Source organism: Mus caroli, unplaced genomic scaffold, assembly GCF_978045245.1.
Source record: "Mus caroli unplaced genomic scaffold, Mus_caroli_1 scaffold_12, whole genome shotgun sequence".
NCBI classification, from domain to species: domain Eukaryota; kingdom Metazoa; phylum Chordata; class Mammalia; order Rodentia; family Muridae; genus Mus; species Mus caroli.
The window spans coordinates 41,099,345-41,120,325 of record NW_028227267.1 but is presented as its reverse complement, the minus strand read 5'-3'; the positions used below and the strand labels follow the sequence as shown (position 1 = coordinate 41,120,325).

General features: G+C 38.5%; 1 protein-coding gene across 1 annotated transcript in view; it reads right to left on the bottom strand.

Moving 5' to 3' along the window:
* Exoc5 (exocyst complex component 5) overlaps positions 1-20,979 on the bottom strand; it is a 52,854-nt gene extending 31,875 nt beyond the window's left edge. The window contains exons 1-4 of the mRNA XM_021181304.3: positions 20,672-20,979; positions 6,659-6,753; positions 5,536-5,683; positions 2,459-2,653 (exon numbers count right to left, since the gene is read on the bottom strand). Of these exons, the coding sequence (XP_021036963.1) occupies positions 2,459-2,653; positions 5,536-5,683; positions 6,659-6,753; positions 20,672-20,698 (465 nt within the window). The 5' untranslated portion in view covers positions 20,699-20,979. The remainder of the gene's footprint in view (positions 1-2,458; positions 2,654-5,535; positions 5,684-6,658; positions 6,754-20,671) is intronic.
* Positions 20,980-20,981: the final 2 nt, after the last annotated feature.

Below are 20,981 nucleotides of genomic sequence, written 5' to 3'. Positions count from 1 at the left end.
AACCAAGAAAGATATTAACAATGGAAAGGCTATTTTCTTTCAACTAAAACCTGAAGAGTTTAACAGACAACAGTAACATCAAAAGCTATGTGATTAGTTGAGGGTAACTTAAAAATTTTAAAGTTTAAAGAGCAAATATTCAAATAAGTATAAAGCCAGTTTTGTTTTTTTTTAAAAATCAGTCAATCTAAATATAGATACTTCTTTCAAAGATTCTAAATTATCATCCTGAGCTTCAAAAGGATCATAGCAATGAAATGGTGCCTAATGATGTTCTGGTAAATCCATTGATCAGCATCTCACTCAGCCATCATGCACGGATGTTTTCCCCTACACTAGATGACAACTAATACCCACAAACGGGACACCGAGGAGAGTGAAAGACCTTGGATAACTATCCTAAATGAGTGTTCCCATCATTTCCCTCCCCCAAGGAACCCTGAAGGAGAGGCAGAAAGATCTTAGGAGCCAGAGGAAACAGGCCTTCTAGCATAGGTCTGACCCACATGTGAACCCATAGAAACTACGATAGCACATACAAGGCCCACATCTGGGCCTGATGGGTTCCCTGTGTTGAGAGAGGAGTGAACACAGGCCACATCCTACCAAAAAGCTATGTCCAATTGACAATTACTTGCAAATGAAAAATTACCTTTCTCTAAATAAGTCTCACTGGATATACACACCATTCTTAAGGCCAGTCCCCATGTTCAGCAGAAATGTCCAAGACAAATGAACTCAAAAGCATTTGAAAGGTTCTTTGTCTCATAATGCTTTGTAAGGGCCTTTTGTTTTTTAATCTAATAGGTCCTTTGTGTATATATTATGGTTACAGTTTTCTTTTTTTTTTTTAAGATTTATTTATTTATTATATGTAAGTACACTGTAGCTGTCTTCAGACACTCCAGAAGAGGGCGCCAGATCTCGTTACGGATGGTTGTGAGCCACCATGTGGTTGCTGGGATTTGAACTCTGGACCTTCAGAAGAGCAGTCGGGTGCTCTTACCCACTGAGCCATCTCACCAGCCCCCAGTTTTCTATTTTTATGAGATTTCTATATGTGTGAATGTGTGTTTTCTGCATCTATGTTTTTTCAGCTTTTTCTTTGACTCATTTCCCTGTTTGTTTTGTCTTATTGTGGCTTGCTTGCTTTTATTTTGTATAATAATAATGATAATAATAATAAGCCATTACTATTAGATAAAATAATTATTAAATTAGTAAATAAAAATAATAAAATCAATAATAAAATAACAATTATTATTATTTTATTTATTATAATCATTTTAGATGCCTGCTGATATCATAATGAGTGAGAAAGAAAAGGCGTGGACTTAGTGGCTGGGGGAATGGGGATGATCTGGAAGGAGTTGGAGGAAGAAAAACCATAATCAGAATATACTGTATTAAAACAATATTTTCAAAACAAAACAACAGGCCAACAATTGGTTAAGATACTTGTATTTTGTTTGGAGCACATGACCCAACAGGTATAATCAGAAGTAATCTGAAGAACTGGCCTTACTATAGCCAACTGTTTCTATATAAAACAGAATTTCTACTTTTTAAATAGGTACTTTTATGTTATACTTATTAATATTTAGGAAAAAAAAACTTTAAAATTCCAGACCTATCCTGACATGCAATTTACTGTTCAAATCCAATATATACCCTTGAATAAATATAAAACAATACTACTAGTATTTAACAAATCTTTAAGCATTACACTTCTGTTGATACTATCAGGACTATTCTATAATTCTTGGAATTCAATCTTCAAAACACTGTCTTTTCTTTAAAGGGATTATCTATAGACATGAAACCATTTTTTTAATCTAAAAATTATAAATCCTTTGGCTTTATAGAGTCCTACTCATAAAAATACATTGCTTAATTCAAAGCAAAGGTTCTTAATACTTAGTTTTTAACATCTTATAATCTAATGTTGTATGCAGTAAATTTGGATTAAGACTGTATTCAAGACATGAGTGGGTAATAGTACAAGGAGGATCTATGATTCACGAGGATGACTTACTTTTTCCCCTAAGGGGAGGAAAGCAAGCCAAGTTGCCTTCTCTGGAGATTGTAGACCAACCAACAGCACACACCTTTAGATGACGAGTAGATGACTATGTTATGACAGGAATAACATAACCAACCCAGTTTTCAATGATCATGATCTAAGCTGCCTTAATTCTTTTCAGCTCATTATCACTTTAGGTGAGATCTATCGCCTAATAATATATAACTATTAAAGACTATATACATTTCATTAATAGTTAAAGGATAGGGAAATACTTAAAAATACAGTTACCTCAGCATTTATAAACTAATTGTAACTTCATAAAAATGCAAGGCATCTGTGCACAGGTATGTGCATCCCCACATATGAATAGATCTTTTGAAAAGTACAAGGCAAACCAATTAAAATTTGATTATTTCTTTTGGCAATGCTTACCTTTTCAGAATTTGTAAAAACATCAGATTTCAATTCTCCATCTAGAAACTCATTAAAGTATTTCATCAATTTCTGTGCCTCCACTGCACGTTGCCTAGGTGTGTTTACCCCTTCCAACTGGTCTCCAAGGTGACACACTTTGGTAGCTACATAGCTAATGTGCTCATCTAGTTCTTGAAAATGTTGGAAAGCAACCTAGAAATTTGTGCACAGAAAAATACAATCAGAGAATTAAGTTTGTAATATAATACCTACTAAAAGTAAACTACCAGCTCAAAGCATTAATGGTAGATCACATACCAACCTCACCACTACTAACAATAACAAAACTTGTATAAGAGGACCACAAAACAATTCATACTCACTAGCACGACACAATCTAAAAAATCTTAACCAAGTTTCTAACTTTTATACCACAGACACCCAAAAGTCCTAAATGGCTGTGAAAACTATGACTATGTTATGACAGGAATAACATAACCAACTATTAAGTATCAGAGGACTAGTTCTGGAGAAGGGCACATATGCATGTGGAGAAGTACAAGAGCCTATGCAATACAGTGTAGAGGTCAGAGGTCAACATCAGGAGCCTTCTTCCTCTACTGCACTCCACCTTATGCTCCACCTTACATTGTGAGACAGGGACTCTCTGAACTTGGACAGCTTGCTGCCATTTCAACATGCAAGCTCAAAGGGATCCTGCCTGTTCTCCACCTCTTCACCTCATCCCCGCTGCTGTGGTTACAGATACATGCAGACACTGAACCCAGCTTTTTAGGAACTCAGGATCTCATGCTTGCATAGCAAGCACTTTATCCAGAGCCACCTCCCCAGTTCATGGAATTGTACTTTTAAAGAACACTCTTGTTACCAAATTGGAACATTTTTTAAAAAATGTATTAGAAGCTTAAAGGAAATTGATTTGACTATGCCGGGGCCTAGCAAACACAGAAGTGGATGCTCACAGTCAGCTATTGGATGGATCACAGGGCCCCCAATGGAGGAGCTAGAGAAAGTACCCAAGGAGCTAAAGGGATCTGCAACCCTATAGGTGGAACAACATTATGAACTAACCAGTACCCCGGAGCTCTTGTCTCTAGCTGCATATGCATCAAAAGATGGCCTAGTCGGCCATCACTGGAAAGAGAGGCCCATTGGACTTGCAAACTTTATATGCCCCAGTACAGGGGAACGTCAGGGCCAAAAAGTGGGAGTGGGTGGGTAGGGGAGTCGGGGGGAGGGTATGGGGGACTTTTGGGATAGCATTGGAAATGTAAATGAGGAAAATACCTAATAAAAATATTAAAATAATAATAATAAAATTATATTTCTATGGCTTGCAAATTAAAAAAATTAACATTAAAAATATTTAAAAGGCAATGCTAAGCTGGGTGTGTTGATACATGCTATAATTTCAGCACATGGGACACTGAGATAAGAAAACAATGCAAGGGAGTGGCCACTGTGAGCTACAATACATAGCAAGACTGTCTTAATACTTCCTTCCAAATGCCAGTGACACTAATAGTTGTGATAAAATTGTTTTTTCCAAGTTTTGTAAACAAGATAAACTGTAGCAATTATTTTACTAAAGCAAAACTATTTTACTTTCAGCATTTTCTTTCCTTTGTCCTACAACACATTAAAAACAATGCAATGAATCCCTTAGATTTGTCAATGGCAGACAATTGATAACTGCTGATAATTCAACAGGATTCTTTTGTTCTACTCTTAAAGGGGGAAAAGCTGAAACATTTACTGAGGACTTGCTTTGCATCAGATACTATTCTAAATATATCACTTATCATATAAGTATATGTATATATATATCAATTATATATTACTATTAATATATTTACTTATTTAGTTATCACAACCCATTTTATACATAAAAAACAGATAGCTCAGAGATGTTAAATTGCTTGAAATTATACAGTTAGCTTAGTGGTCAGGTTACAATTCAAACTCACACAGACTAGCTCTAGTTTGTTACCTCAACTATTAACGTTATTTTTTATTACTAAAAGCAAAGCTTTATTAGAAGTATAAGGAAACTGTCACCATGGTTATTCAAAAACACTTACCATACATAAATTATTGACTTCTTTAACCAAATACATAAATGACACATTAGCAGAAACGAGCTTACTAGTAGTTCCACAGAATCTGATGACCAGCCCTGAGAGTGAGCCAAGCTCAGCAATGCTCTCCAAACGACACTTAACAAAGATCAATTCCAAATTAAATCAAGCCAGTGGAAGATTCAGACATTCAGGTGAATGTCAGGACCTAAGAGGAGTTAAGAAGTTGTCAAGCATAGACCCGGGGCAGACTAGTGGCTTGGTGTTACTGGAAAGTGGACTGAGGAGAGATGTATACCTGTTTTTCTCACAGAGTAGAACCCTTGCTGAGGCATATCCTAATGACTTTTGTGAAACTACTCGAATCAAATTTCTTTCAACTGGCAGTTCACAACCCCTTTGGGGGTCATGTATCAGATATCCTACATGTCAAATATTTATATTCTGATTCTTAACAAGAGCAATGGTACAGCTATAAAGTAGCAACAAAATAATTCTATGGTTGGAGGTCAACATGCTATGAGAAACAGTATTAAAGGGTCCCATTAGGAAGGTTTAAAAACTACCACTCTAAGGAATAACTTGATCCAGGTCTAGTCTTATTTATGATTAAACAGTATTAAAATGATACTTAAATATCAATACTAACAAGGTGTTTCTCAAAATGCAGGGCTATGGTCTAGTCAGTCTTGTGAAAGCTTATTTAATAAGAGGTGAAGCAAGGGTCACTGTCAAGCATCTACCCCTAACCTGAAAAGGGTAGCACTACTAGATGGGATTCTGAACCCATCTAGTAGCCAACACCAACGCCAACGCCAATGGTAGGCAGTAACAACACATTAATTTTTTTTCCAAAGGACCAGAGAGTTAGAAGTTACTGTAATTTGACACAACTGTTAAAAAGCCTAAAGCTAAAAAGGAATGAAGATACTATTCTCTAAGGAAAATGGCAATGGTGTAGTCTATTAAACTCCTCGTTCTTAGCCAAATGCATACCTGGTTGCTCTTCTGGAGCTCCTGTACCTTCTTAGCAAACTCCTTAGCTTCCTTCTGACACTGCTGTTCTAATTTCTCCACTTTCCTTTGAATCCTTTCATCCATTATCTGCAGTTCTTGAATATGATTCACAAATTCTTCTAATAACCTAATAGAGGAAAATAATAGTACAACCAACTTGCCTGCCAGTAACCATAAGGAACAGACAAGCTTTATGAAGGTTTTATTAAGGGTCCTTTGAGAGAGGGACATGCATATTCATTTTCTTTACAGCATCTTGTTGCAATTTCTTTAATGTCATAACTTTCTTTTCACTTTGAACAGGTCACGTGACTTTGACAATACATAGCACTTAGAAATACAGCCAGTTGTTATTGACTTTGCAGTGGATTATCTCTAAGGTAAATAAAAACCTCAACAATCCCCATTAAATATACAAACAAGCTCTACTTTATTTAAAATTCAAGAAGACTAATGTACAACAAAAAAGTGTATACATTATAGATTTTAGTGACTGTTTCCCTGATTTATAGCTATTAAATTTAAAAGGATGTAGTTAGCTTATTATTATTAATTTGCTTATCTAAATAACTTTAAAAGTCCCACAGTCTTTACATATTCTTAAAATTTCAATCTCTTTAAAATATCTATCTCTTTTAAAATCCAAAGTCTTTTTACAATTAAAAGCCTCTTAACTATGGGCTCCACTAAAACAGTTCCTTCCTTCAAGAGTCAGGGTTTTGCACGTATTCTAGGCTAAACTCCAACTCAGAACCCTGCCTCAGCCTCTAAAGTACTGAGATTACATGTATACACTACCATACCCAGCCATCTTGTAACTCCAGAAGTATAACCAGCCTTTTCTAATTTAATGTTAAATGGAAAAATCAAATTCTTAATAAAGGATAAAATTCTTTTATTCAATTAGCTAACATGCTTAAGGAAAAACACAATTTCAGACTTCTAATGCTGTTAAGATTTTTTTTTTTTTCGAGGTGGGGACAAACTGTTAATTAAAATCATTGTCAGTGAATACTTAAAGTAATTCCAATTCAGTCATCTCTATTCTAAACACAATTTTTAGTACTATATTGGAACTATGGACTTTTTTTTCCAAGTTTACCTTTTAGGATCAAAAGCTTCCGGTCCACCCCTAGAACCACCTCCTGGGGTTCTCCACACGAGACGTTCAATGTATTCATCGGCCACAAAAGGCTCCTGGTTCACAGAATAAACATATTTTTTAAAAAGTTTTTACTGATTAGTTGGAGGAACCAAATAGAAAATGATGAAAGGACATAGGAGGCAATTTATTAAAAAAAAAAAAACCAACCAACCAACCAACATCCCAAACCAAAACCAAAGCACATGTACAGCTTTATTAACAAACAAAGTCAAGTAATCTTTTTTTCGGGGGGTGGGGGGCAGGGGAGGAGGAGGGATGGTGAGGGGGCATAGCATATCACTATGTAGCCTTGGCTGGTCTGAAACTTGTTATGATGACCAGGTTGACCTTAAACTCAGAGATCCTGCTGTCTTTGCCTTGCCAGTGCTGGTGGGATTAAAGACCCATGCCACGTGACATCCAGCAAGTTATTATTATTTTTTAACCTAAGAAGCAAGAAATATAATTTTAATTACAGAGCTCAATGTGGCCAAAAGAAAGTAAACTGAAATTTGCACTTTCATTACTGTCAAAAATGTTAACAGATATAACCTTTTAAGAAGACAGCTGGCAGTTCTTTTGGTAAAATCAACAGTGTTACAAACACTCAGAGCATTAACCCCATAATTTTATTCTCCGATCACTTGGAGATCCAGGCAGCATGTTAACAAATTCAAGGCCAGTCTTGGTTGCACAGCAATCCCTGTCTCAAAATTGTAATCAGTAATTAAAATTAAATAAAATTTCAAGGAAATACATATATAAACAAAAGATTATGGAATAACTATGTATTGTATGTAATACTGAAAACAACTTACATAAATATTTAATGAAACTGCACTTAACAAAGTAGGTAAACTTAGATGAGAAGCTACGTTTTATTTAAAAAACACATAAAGCGATATTCAATGAAACAAGAAAGCATGTATACACTGATAACAAGCATATTAAATTTTCTCAGAGAAAGTATTATTATATTACAACTGTTTAAGTTACTGAAGTAGAAGGTCCAATCAAACGAGCAAATATGCATGTTAGGCAATGATGCATGCCTGCGATCCCAGAACTTTTAAACTTCTGAAGGGCAAAGACTTGTGAAGGCAGCATGAAAAAATGAGGTCACGGGGTCCCAAGATGATTAGCAGGGTTTGATATCACATTGGAAGCTGATGCTTATCAGTTCAAAGTGCTAAACAAAAAACTGTCAAAGAATCTTATACCCAGCAACATCAGTATTCAAAAGCAAGGGAGAAATTAAAATGTTTCTAGATTTAAGGGCTGGAAAGATGGTCCAGTGGTTAAGAGCACTGGCTGCTCTTCCAGAGGTCCTGAGTTCAATTACCAACAACCACATGGTGGCTCACAACCATCTGTAATGGGATCTGATGCCGCCTTCTGGTGTGTCTGAAGACAGCTACAGTCTGCTCATATACATAAATCTTTTTTAAAATTTCCTAGATTTAAAACATAGGTAGGTAGGTAGATAGATAAGAGTGTATTACCACTAGACCTGCCCAGAATATAAGGTGAAATAAATGGGCACTAATAACCTAAGACATGAAATAAAAGTTCTAATAAAGGTAAATTAACAGGTAGGTAGTCTAAACAATAATAACTTTGGGTACAACTTGATATTTTGTTTTTTACAAAATGTAAGCAATTAATATATTTCAAAGGTTATAAGCTTACATTTGGGGCATACAATATGTAAATGTAATTTTGTGATACCAACGATAAATGAGATGAGTGTAGAACACTGTTAGTAATTTATTGAGTTTAAGCTGATATAAATTTAAACTAGAGTGTGATAAGAACTCAAACACAGCCTCATAATAAAAACAAAATTCTATAGAATACACACAAAAATAAATGAACAAAGAAGTCTTCTACCCTTACCCAAAGTAATATATTTGTGCATGTGTGTTGTGGTAATCATTTGCTAAAAGCAGCCAAGATGTTGGAAGCATCCAATATCCACCATAAATGTTGGAAGCAATCTGGATATAGGTTAATGATGTCTGTTTGCAGTAGTGTTTTCAAGAGCCAGCTGGAGCCAGTAAAGTAACTTCTCTTGTAATACTCTGTTAAAGATTTCTATGAAAGCATCTCTGATTCTGTTCACATGTCATATTTCCTGTGCTTTTCAATAAATATGGAACAAAGCCCCTTGTTAGGGACAGGCCCAGATTTGGGGACAAGACAGACACAAGTAACAGGGACAGAAAAATTACAGATAAGTAGTAGGCCAGTAACCAGACTACAGACATGGGGAGAAAAGCAGAGAATTGAAATTTGGGCTCACTCTTGGTCAAATTAACCCAAGAAGAAGGTGTTGTTTTTATTCCTTAATAAAACATCAACACAGCTTCTAAGGATATCTTTAATGTGTTGTATTGTATTCTCTCAATAATGGCCAGATAAGAGATAAGATAAACATGGGACAGAGGACTCAAATTTATTATAATATTATACTAACCCAACTAGACCTACACTGTAGATGTAACAAAAGCACCAGTTCAGAGGCGGTACTCTCTGTCTCTTAAGCTGCAGGATATAGTCCAAATAAAAAACCTTTAATGCTGATCTCTCAAGAGAAAAGTTATTAGGATTGGGAATAAAAAGTAAAGTACAAACTCCCCTGCCTACTCTATCTGCTAATTGTTCCCAACTCATGTCTTCAGTGAAAGATATCATGGTACCAAAGGAGAAATGCTTTTGTCTAAGCCAAAAGGAAGTAGGAACTGCATTGAATGTGCTGGAAAGATGGCTCAGCAGTCAAGACTGCTCACTGTTCTTCCAGAGGACTCTGTGTCGGGGATCTCACAACCAACTGCCTGTAACTCCAGTTCCAAGGGAGCTGATGCCCCCTTCTGGCCTCCACCTTTGGAAGGAGCAATCACTGTGCCCCTCAAAAGGAAGCAGAGGTTCTATTAGGCTACAGCAATGACTAGTAGTATTTTAGGTGTCAGAGAAACAATTCTGTTGGGAAGATCAATTCCCTCAATTAATAAATGTCACCATAGCCTAAGAAGACTATGTTAACTATTTTAGACAGTAAAACTAGTAAAAATATTATCTAAAAGTAAGCTGGAATCAGAATGATCACAGAGAAAAGATATAGGCTCAGATGCGATTTGAAACCATCTATCTACACAGGGATACCCGAAATTTATTTTATTAATAATCTTCTAGTTTTCCTCCATGAGAATGAATTAGATTGCTGGAGGATCTGTTAATCAAATGAATATGGTATAGAATCTAGTAACACAAGACTGGCCTGTTGTGGAAAGTGATGTTGACCTCCAGTTCTCCCTGAAAAAAGGGACTTGAGCTGGTAGGAGTGCTTTTACCTGGTAGTGTTCTCAGAGATCGCCTCAGCTGCTGAGGGGCATTTCACTGAATATCATACCTATCTTAATGTAACATGATGCCAATGACTGAGATAAGCATACAAAGAAAGGCATGATCTGTCTGGTCAAAACCAGACAAAGCGACAGGTCATTTTAATTTTGTAACTTCTCACACAGGTGTTACCAACATCACACAGGGCCAAAGATGTTCACTTCTCCATATGTCCTATTTTACTTCCTCACCTTACCTCTTCACAGCACGGGTACCTCCAAATAAATGTGCTGCATAATAAACTGTCTCACTATTTGCTTTTAAGAGGATGCAACTGGATCCTCAAATAGCACCAGGAGGGAGCAAGCCTCCCAGGAGTGTGGGCAGGCCTGTAAGTGCAGTTAGGACCTCCACTGCTGCTCAGAGGAACCCATCCAGAACCCTCAGGACACAGGAACCGAGGGGCTGCCTGGGACAGGAGTCTTCTGGTCTCTGTGCCCAGAGCTGATCCTGTGCCACAGAGATACATACACAAATACTGCCAGGAGAGAGCTGGTCTCCCAGGAGTGCCTACATACCTGTGAGCCCAGGTAAGACCACCACTTCTCCTCAAATTCCTGTCCCAAGAGGAACACTCACAGAGTCATCAGGACATAGGAACCAAGGATAAACTGGTTACAGGATCCTTCTGGTCTCTGTCTGCAACCCAGAGCTGACCCTGTACCACAGCTCTTCATACCCAAATTCCTCCCAGAGAGAACTACTCTCTCAGGAGTACTGACACACAGGCTTGCAGGAAGGACAAGCCAAAGTCAGAGACAGCAAGACCAGCTAACACCAGAGATAACCAGATGGTGAAAGGCAAGCGCAAGAACATAAGCAACAGAAGCCAGGACTACTTGGCATCATCAGAACCAATTCTCCCACCACAGTGAACTCTGGTTACCCCAACACACCAGAAAAGCAAGACTCTGATTTAAAAATCACATCTCATGATGATGATAGAGGAATTTGAGAAGGACATAAATAACTCCCTTAAAGAAATACAAGAGAACACAGGTAAACAGGTAGAAGACTTTGAAATGGAAACACAAAAATCCCTGTAAAAAATTACAGGGAAACACAACCAAACAGGTGAAGGAACTGAACAAGACCATCCAGGATCTAAAAATGGAAATAGAAACAATAAAGAAATCAAAAAGGGAAACAACACTGGAGATAGAAAACCTAGGAAAGAGATCAGGAGTCATAGGTGCAAGCATCATCAACAGAATACAAGAGATAGAAGAAAGAATCTCAGGTGCAGAAGATACCACAGAAAACATTGACACAACAGTCAAAGAAATGCAAAATGCAAAAAGATCCTAACCCAAAACATCCAGAAAATCCAGGACACAATGAGAAGACCAAACCTAAGGATAATAAATATAGAAGAGTGAAGATTTCCAAAGTAAAGGTCTGGTAAATATCTTCAACAAAATTATAGAAGAAAACTTCCCTAACCTAAAGAAAGAGATGCCCATAAACATAGCCTACAGAACTCCAAATAGATTGAACCAGAAAAGAAATTCCTCCTGTCACATAATAATCAAAACACCAAACTCACTAAACAAAGAAAGAATATTAAAAGCAATAAGGGAAAAAGGTCAAGTAACATATAAAGGCAGAACTATCAGAATTACACCAGACTTCTCCAGAGACTATGGAAGCTAGAAGATCCTGGGGAGATCTCATACAGACCTTAAGAGAACACAAATGCCAGTCCAGACTACTATACCCAGCAAAACTCTCAATTACCACAGATGGAGAAACCAAGATATTCCATGACAAAACCAAATTTACACAATATCTTTCCACAAAGCCAACCCTACAAAGGATGATAGATGGAAAATGCCAAGACAAAGCGGGAAACTACAGCCTAGAAAAAGCAAGAAAGTAATTTTCTTTCAACAAACCCAATAGAAGATAACCACACAAACATAAAAATAACATCAATAATAACAGGGAGTAAAAATCACTATCCCTTAATATCTCTTAACATCAATGGACTCAATTCCCCAATAAAAAGACAAAGACTAACAGACTGCATATGTACACAGGATACAGCATTTTGCTGCATACAGGAAACACACCTCAGAGTAAAGGGGGTGGAAAACAATTTTCCAGGCAAATGGTCCCAAGAAACAAGCTGGGGTATATGTTGGGATAAAATCGATTTTCAACCAAAAGTCATAAAAAAAGATAAGGAAAGACACTTCAAACTTATCAAAGGAAAAATCTACCAAGAAGAACTCTCAATTCTGAACATCTATGCTCCAAATGCAAGGGCACCCAGAATTCTCAACTGAGGAATACCGAATGGCTGAGAAGCACCTCAAGAAATGTTCAACATTCATAGTCATCAGGGAAATGCAAATCAAAACAACCCTGAGATTCCACCTCATACCATTCAGAATGGCAAAGATCAAAAACTCAGGTGACAGCAGATGCTGGTGAGGATGTGGAGTAAGAGGAACACTCCTCCACTGCTGGTGGGATTGCAAGCTGGTACAACCACTCTGGAAATCAGTTCAGTGGTTCCTCAGAAAATTGGACATAATACTACCTGAGGACTCAGCAATACCACTCCTGGGTATATACCTAGAAGATGCTCCAACATGTAATAAGGACACATGCTCCACTATGTTCATAGCAGCCTTATTTTTAATAACCAGGAGCTGGAAAGAACCCAGATGTCCCTCAACAGAGGAATGGATTCAGAAAATGTGGTACATATACACAATGGAGTACTACGCAACTATTAAAAACAATGAATTTGTGAAATTCTTAGGCAAATGGATGGAACTAGAAAAATATCATCCTGAGTGAGGTAGCCCAAACACAAAGAGCACACATGGTATACACTCACTGATAAGTGGATATTTGCCCAGAAGCTCGGAATACCCAAGATACAATTCACAGACCACATGAAGCTCAAGAAGAAGGAAGACCAAAGTGTGGGTACTTAGGTCCTTCTTACAAGGGGGAACAAAATACCCGTGGAAGGAGTTAAAGAGACAAAGTGTGGAGCAGAGACTAAAGGAAAGGCCATCCAGACACTGCCCCACCTGGGGATCCATCCCATATACAGTCATCAAACTCAGACATTACTGTGGATGACAACCAGTGCTTGCTGACAGGAGCCTGGTATAGCTGTCTCCTAAGGGGCTCTACCAGTGCCTGAAAAATACAGAGATGGATGCTCTCAGCCAACCATTGGACTGAGCACAGGGCCCCCAATGGAGGAGCTAAAGAAAGGACCCAAGGAGCTGAAGGGGTTTGCAGCCCCATAGGAAGAACAATATGAACTAGCCAGTACCCCCAGAGCTCCCAGGGACTAAACTACTAACCAAAGACTACACATGGAAGGGCCCATGGCTCCAGCTGCATATGTAGCAGAGGATGGCCTAGTCGGTCATCAATGAGAGGAGAGGCCCTTGGTTCTGTGAAGGCTCTATGCTCCAGTATAGGGGAATGCCAGGGCTGGGAAGTGGGAGTGGGTGGGTTGGTGAACAGTGGAAGTGGAAGAGATAGGGGTTTTTGGAGGGGAAACCAGGAAAGGGGATAACATTTGAAATGTAAATAAAGAAACTATCTAATAAAAAAATATCCAAGAGGGAAAAAAAAAAAAAGAGGATGCAACCAATAATACTGTCAAGAGATAAAAGTGGCAGAAAGTCCCCCGGGGTGCTGAGACATGACTTCTTATAATCTTAAGGGAGGCATTTATATACTGCTAAAGGGATGGAAGTGAAGAGAAAGGAGGAAATGGGAAACAGAATTTTCTTAAAGGTTTATGGTCTGAACAAAGATGCAGCAGTACTTTTTATAGAGTTGGAAAAAAACAGGGAAGGAGATGGGTAAGGGAGTAAGGAAACAAGAGTTTTGTTCTGCATGTATCCTACTATAGATGTTCATTAGGTATCAGAGTGAAATATAAAGCATGTAGTTAAAAAACCAGGTTGGTGTTACAGAAAAAGAACAGGCCATGTGCTCCCAAAAGGCTTCTCACAAAACAAACAAAATGAACAAGAAAACAACCTTTTAGAATTTCATAAGCATAGTAAAGTTTTATATTATACCTTTTGCTTGGCTATAGTAAATTTTTTTTTTGATTCAGCAAAACTGCAATAAAAGTCCAAGTACTATGTGCTATCACATTATATTAATTCCACATAATTGACTACGGTGTAAATATTAGCAACTGAAAGACAAAGCAAAGCAATTTTGCTCATCCCTACTGAAAAACTCTTGGAGATTATCTCTTTTAATCAAGAATACAAATCCACTGAGACAAATCCAACCAATTTTAATTTTCCTACACCACTACCTCCAAAATAGATCAATATAATATGCAAACGACCCATACACTCAAAGAAACCAGAGTAATTCCCCCACAATTTAGGTGAAAGAATAGAAATTTTTAGTCAAGTATTTTGATATTCTTTTAGGCCAACAAAACTGTAAATTCAACTCCTGCCTGTTGCCTATTTCCCTTACATTTGCAATGCTTATTTCTGCCAAGAAATTATTAAAACATTGCTTCCTTCCTTTTATTCAGAAACTTCCCTAAAGCAATCCCAATTGAGTTCACATTCTCTGTTTGCTTTAGAGCTCATCTTGAGCCACTCACCCTTATTTCTTTTTCCTCAAATAGTCAGACTCCCATCAGCCTTTCAGCCGATTACAACTCACACCACTCCAGCTACCTAACTTGTGGTCATGTAACTTACTCTATAGAATGCCTTCTTCCTATTAACACAACTTCTAGCTTTGACTGTTTCCCAAAAAGTGTTGGAAATGTAATCCCCTATGAAGCAGTGTTGTGCGATTAGGTATAACTGAATGTGTTTAGATCACGAAAACTCTACCTTCATGAATAGATTCATTCCAGTTATAAAGGAGCTTGAGGGTGGGAGTTCATTAACCAATATTACATGCTTACTTCAGTCTCTCTTCTCTCACCCATCCATTTTTGCCTTCTATTATGTGTGTGTGCATGGTCTAATATACAATATATAATATACAAGGTATATTAGACAATAACACTGTAAGTGAATGATTTTGTTCCATTTCCATTCAATTTTTAATGATATTCTTTATACATTTTCTATGATTTTTTAAAAGATTTTATTATATATATACGATGAGTACACTGTAGCTGTCTTCAGACATACCAGAAGAGGGCATCGGATCCCATTACAGATGGTTGTGAGCCACCATGTGGTTGCTGGGAATTGAACTCAAGACCTCTGAAAAAGTAGTCAGTGCTTTTAACCTCTGAGCCATCTCTCCAGTCCTATTGTCTATAAATTAATAAACTCTATTAATTATTGATTATTTAAAAAACACTATAAAATCCTTCTCAGATTGCAAAAATGGATCTCAAACTAATACGGAAAGGCAGAAAAATAAAGCACATTAATATACAAAATCAAGACAAACTTCAAAAGGCTTTTTGTAAACTACCTATACAAGATTCAGTCTTGAAAGAGGTATCAATGTTTTAAAAGACTGAATGGTGGTAGTTAAAATGCATCAATTTTTTTAGGTTATATTAAGTAAAATCTCTCTCCCATGAGAGAATATGCTTTATTTCTGAAAAATATCTGATATTTCAGGTTCCAAAGAAAAAGTAAAGAATGTAATGGTATCTTTTACATGATTGAAGAGTCACAGAATTCGATTTAAAATTTTAAAGCAAGAATGATCTTTAAATATCACCATAGCTCAACTCTTTCATCTCATCTTACTTGATTTCAATTCCAAGAAATGAGAATATCAGAGAAGTTAGTTCCAAGTTTGTTTTATTACTGAGTTTAAAACATCCTGGAGATTTGGCTTTCTGAGTCCGCCTCTGCTCTGAGAAGTCTTTCTGTATGTCTGCTGCCATGTGTGTGTTTCCTCTCACCCAATAAATGCCTGTCTTCAACTTTCAAACTCATGAAAAGGCTATATAGACCCACGAGGAAGAGTGTTGGAGGGTGACAAATCTTGTAGACACCATGACTATAACCTTCCAGTCACTTCAAGTCTTTCTCACTGTAGTTGGCTACCACTCTCTCTGGGATGACTTCAGTCACCTCTGAAAAGCTAAGAGACCCTCAATCTCATTTTTTCTTCTTTTTTTAACACCTCGCCATGTAGCTCAAGCTGCCTTCAAACTCACATTCTTCCTGTTCTGCAACCCCAATTCCATAATCACAAGTATGTACTACCCTGCCAGGTCCCTCCTTCCTATTAATTCACTTAAATTCCAAGTGGCTACAATTCTTTGAACTGTATTCTTCTAAGTAGTTTGTCAAATTGAAGGTAAGTCTTCATTCTCTCTACCCCTAGGTAGAGACATAAAGTAACCTTCAAAATGACCTTCTTCTGAAGTAGAAACGATCATTCTCTTAGCCATGCTATGAGATGAGAGAACGCAGGGACACAGGAGATAGGTAGTTTGCACCCCCCCCCCAATCCAGCTGCTGAGACGTATAGTTGAGGGGTGCCGTCCATTCCCAGGCCTAGGTTATTCTCCATATAAAGCAATAATTTCAAAACTGCTACAACTAGTTGGGTAGCTTTGTTTATTTTTAGGGTTTTGAATATAGCCAAGTATATCTTGAACTCCTAATTCTGCCCACCTCCCAAGGCTGGGATTACAGGTATGTGCTACAACCCCTAGCTTTAATCTATACATTTCCCCTCCTCTTGCAACACTGGGGATTTAACTCAGTGCCCTCTCTAAACTAGTCAAGCACTCAGCTAGAACCTCAGTCTTTCTTGCTTTTCATTTTGAGACAAGAATCTAAGTTGTCCCATATTGTCTTCAACTAGCAATCCTGCAGTGGTCTCTAAAGTCACTGAGATTACAGACCACCCACTAGATCCAGCCTAGCATATACTTTAAAAAACAAACAAACAAACAAAAACCTATTCCTTCTCTCCTTAACACACAATTATCCTATCATTTCTTTCCTTTGCTGTGGCTCATGTATCATCACCCACCTCCTTTCCCAACTTCACACACATAAACTAACTCCTCAGGAACCAAATGCTCTTTGTTCTTTTCCAAAATGCCTTCCCAAAGCCTGACTGTTCTGTCTCCATTAAATTCGTTTAAGAATTTTGCCGGGCGTGGTGGCCCACGCCTTTAATCCCAGCACTCGGGAGGCAGAGGCAGGCGGATTTCTGAGTTCGAGGCCAGCCTGGTCTACAAAATGAGTGCCAGGACAGCCAGGGCTACACAGAGAAATCCTGTCTCGAAAAACCAAAAAAAAAAACAACAACAACAACAAAAAAAAAACCAAAAAACTAAGAAATGTAAATAAAGAAAATATTCAATAATAAAAAAGAAGTTCTCTGAATTTAAAAAAAAAAAAAAAGAATTTTACCTTCTACGTTAAATAATCAAAAACAGACAATTTGGAAGGATTGCCAAATGACAAGAACAGTTGTTAGTAACAATGACGGACTATCAATAATCCTTACTGAAAGTCATTATTCACAATAACATTAAAGTCTTATGACTCATGTAAGCCTACTAGGAAAAAGTCATCAGCTCCTTTACACATGATCTACAAAGCTTTCTTAAAACTTCCTCAAATTCTCCTCTCCTCTCAAACACTTGTCCTGAACCACTACTTTCTTCACACACAAACATGCACTCGCGCACGCACACACACACAGAAACACACACACACACACACTGCCCTCTTCCTTCTTCTCAGTATTTCTTTCTTTTTTTTTTTTTTTTTTTTTTTTTTGGTTTTTCAAGACAGGGTTTCTCTGTATAGCCCTGGCTGTCCTGGAACTCACTCTGTAGACCAAACTGGTCTACCCTTCCCCTTAGAAGCTGGAGTTACCCTCCTGCTTGAAGTTTCTACTCTCATCTATTAACACCTAACTTGGGATATATTAGTACGTGGGGCTTTCCCTAATTACCCCAGGAGAAGGAGTCTGACCTTCCTCTGCACCACGTTATCAGTTAACTCATCTGTCTACCCCAACTACAATTTTTTACTTCAGGATCTTTTAACCAACGAATAGACTTTTCTGTGGCATGTCTGATGAGACATTCAATGCTGTTAATTTTAGCAGTTTATCTTGAAGTTGATAAGTACTCAAAAATATTTATTGAATGAATAACTGGCCCTAGTTTTTAACAAAGAACTCTCCTATAAAATGGAACCGACCAAGAGAAATGTGAAGAATCAGTAAGAATGGCAGGAGAGACAGTCAACAAAGGAGAAGGTAGTACATAGAAAAAGAGCAATATAGGCAGCAACAGAAGAATTTACCACACAAGCCATGTTTTAATATGCTGACTATCCAAACCACTGAGGAATCTCAGTTCAGATAGGCCATCCTGAGTTTATTACTTAAAAACACCACAGACAGATTCCTTCAGAAAGACCTGTCAGCAAGGAATGAAACTAAGAAGGTATTCTGGGCAACTTCCAGGATATACATTATTGTAATAACTGAGTCACCTATTAATAAATCATTCTGTCAACTGAAGAAAGATTTACAGTTTGATTTTATTGTCAGAAGTTGTCTGTTAAAAAAGGATGAGTCACCAAACCAGTAATAAGATTTTATAAAAAGCAGAGTTAGCAATGAAATTTCATAGATTCAAAGCTCAACTTAATTTCTCTGATGTGGAAAATTGAAGTCCAATTCTATTTAGAAGTACATGAAAACCAGGATGCATAAAAACAAAATATCCTTGACTACATCCTGCCCTGTTTCCCTTGCTCTCCAGCTGTGACTTAGAATGGGAAGTAGGAGAGAAAGACACAGCCTGACTTAATCTGCGACCCATATTTGTAGCTGCAGGAAATGGCAGCAGACACTGGGGGCCTTTTTCCTTCTCCCCTTTCTATTAGAAAAAAAAAAAAAAGGCAACTTTTCACTTGGAGAATGAAGGTTTATTCACAAGCAGAACCTAGTGCAGGGTTAGACTCACAAGAAAGGACAAACAGACTTAATTACGCATAACTGATACTACTTCATTGTAACTACTATTATGTTTCTGATTTTGATGAAACAACAACTACAAATGACAGAGTTGGGATCACTCCAGTTATGAGACCTATCAATATGCCTGTGTGTTCTACGAATCTTCCGATTACTGTATCATCATTGGCTTTCTCTCCTACAGAACTGCTGTCACTAAGCTAAACAACTTTAACAACTCCACTAAATGACAAGACTAAAGAACAAAATACAAATTTCTTCATCCCCCCCCCCCCCCCGCCTCCACTTTCTTCATCCCTGAGAAAGAAAACACATTTTCAAATAAGTTACTGAAGACATCTTGGTATATGCTTAAAGAAGAAAATACAATACCATCCAAGAGGAAATTGTGGATGTTAAAGAGAATTCACTATAGCAGTAGGATAATATACTGTTTTTCTGTTAATAAGTAGCTTGGCGTGAAAGTATTATTTAAAGATCCCAAAGCCTGTAAGATGTAAAAATTGAAACAAGTAATTACAGAATTACCTAGTATCTTGACCAAGGATACACAGTAAATGGTCAGAGTATGAAGCCTTGTTTCCTTGGCCTGGTGTACATGAGCAGAATTTTATGACCGTTGAAGCAAATGTTATACATCTCCAGACATTTACATCTGAGGAACAGCAATAAATTTTTCCTAGGTGTAATTATAACTTTTACTCAAATCACTTTCATTACAACTTACAATTTAGGCATGCTATTTCTCTGATCAAATGCAGTATCTATGCTAGGAATGACTGCAAGTCAACGTTCAGTAACAAAAAAGAGTAACTGAAAAGTTAGATTTCTTTTTTTAATGGAAACAATGGCATTTAACATTCACGCCACAGAACACGCTGATGCTCAAACCAAATGGATACAATTTTCACCTATGGTGACATTCTTAACTGTGAACTGCAGTGTTCTCTACAACTTACACTTCTGCTGCTATGAAGTAATCACGCCCCAGCGGGGGAGAGGGTGTATTCCTCATTTTTCTTCATATGACTACTTCTATTTTTTTTCCACACAAGATACTGTTTCATCGTCTTGTAACCCCATTCCATTATCTCAAACCTCACCGCTTCTGACACTGACACGCCACAAAATCCAACTACTGTCAAGTTTAAATATTGAAACACTCAAGAAAAAGCACCTGAACGCCCCCACAGCTTCTCACAGCCCAAGGATCCTTTAACTAGCAGTCGGATGGTTCCACAGCAATTAAATGCAGTAAGATGTGTCGCTTCCCTTCCGTGCTAAGGCTAAGTAGGCCTTTATTGTCCTTAAAAGAATCCTCCCAGCCTTTTGGACTGAAGGGTAAGCCGGCAGGCACCCCAGGGCCGCTTCTGAGCTTGTCGGAACCTCGGCACCGAGGAGCCCCCCAGAGTCTCCATTCAGATGCCCCCCGTAGCACCGTCGCGAGGATCCGCACAGCAAGACCCGGCTCGCCGGCCCTGGGCTCCGGAGTCAGCCCTGCCCACTGCCCGTCCAGTCTCCGGGACGTCTGGCCGCCCTGCCACCCGAGCCGGCCCAGCGTCCCGCCGACACCCGCCCCTCCCCCGCCGCCGCCGCCGCCGCCCGCCGAGCCCCGGGACCCACCTCGAAGAGCTCGGCCGTCGTGGCCATGCCGGCCGGCTGAGAGGCTCGCCCCGCGCTCGAGGCCGTCTCCGCTTCACATGCTGCGCCTCAGCGGCGCCGCTCACCAGTCCCAGCTCGGCCTACCGCCTCCGGCCCGGGCTGCGCACCGCTGCTGGCTGCCCCGGTCCTCACACAGCGAAGGCAGAGAGGGAGAGCAGCCATGAAGCGAAGCCGCAGACGCCTGTCAGCTGCCTCCCGGCGCCGCCCGCGCCGCTCCCATTGTCACCGCCTCGCACGCCGGAAGTGGGGCTGCGCGCGCCCGGCCGACTTC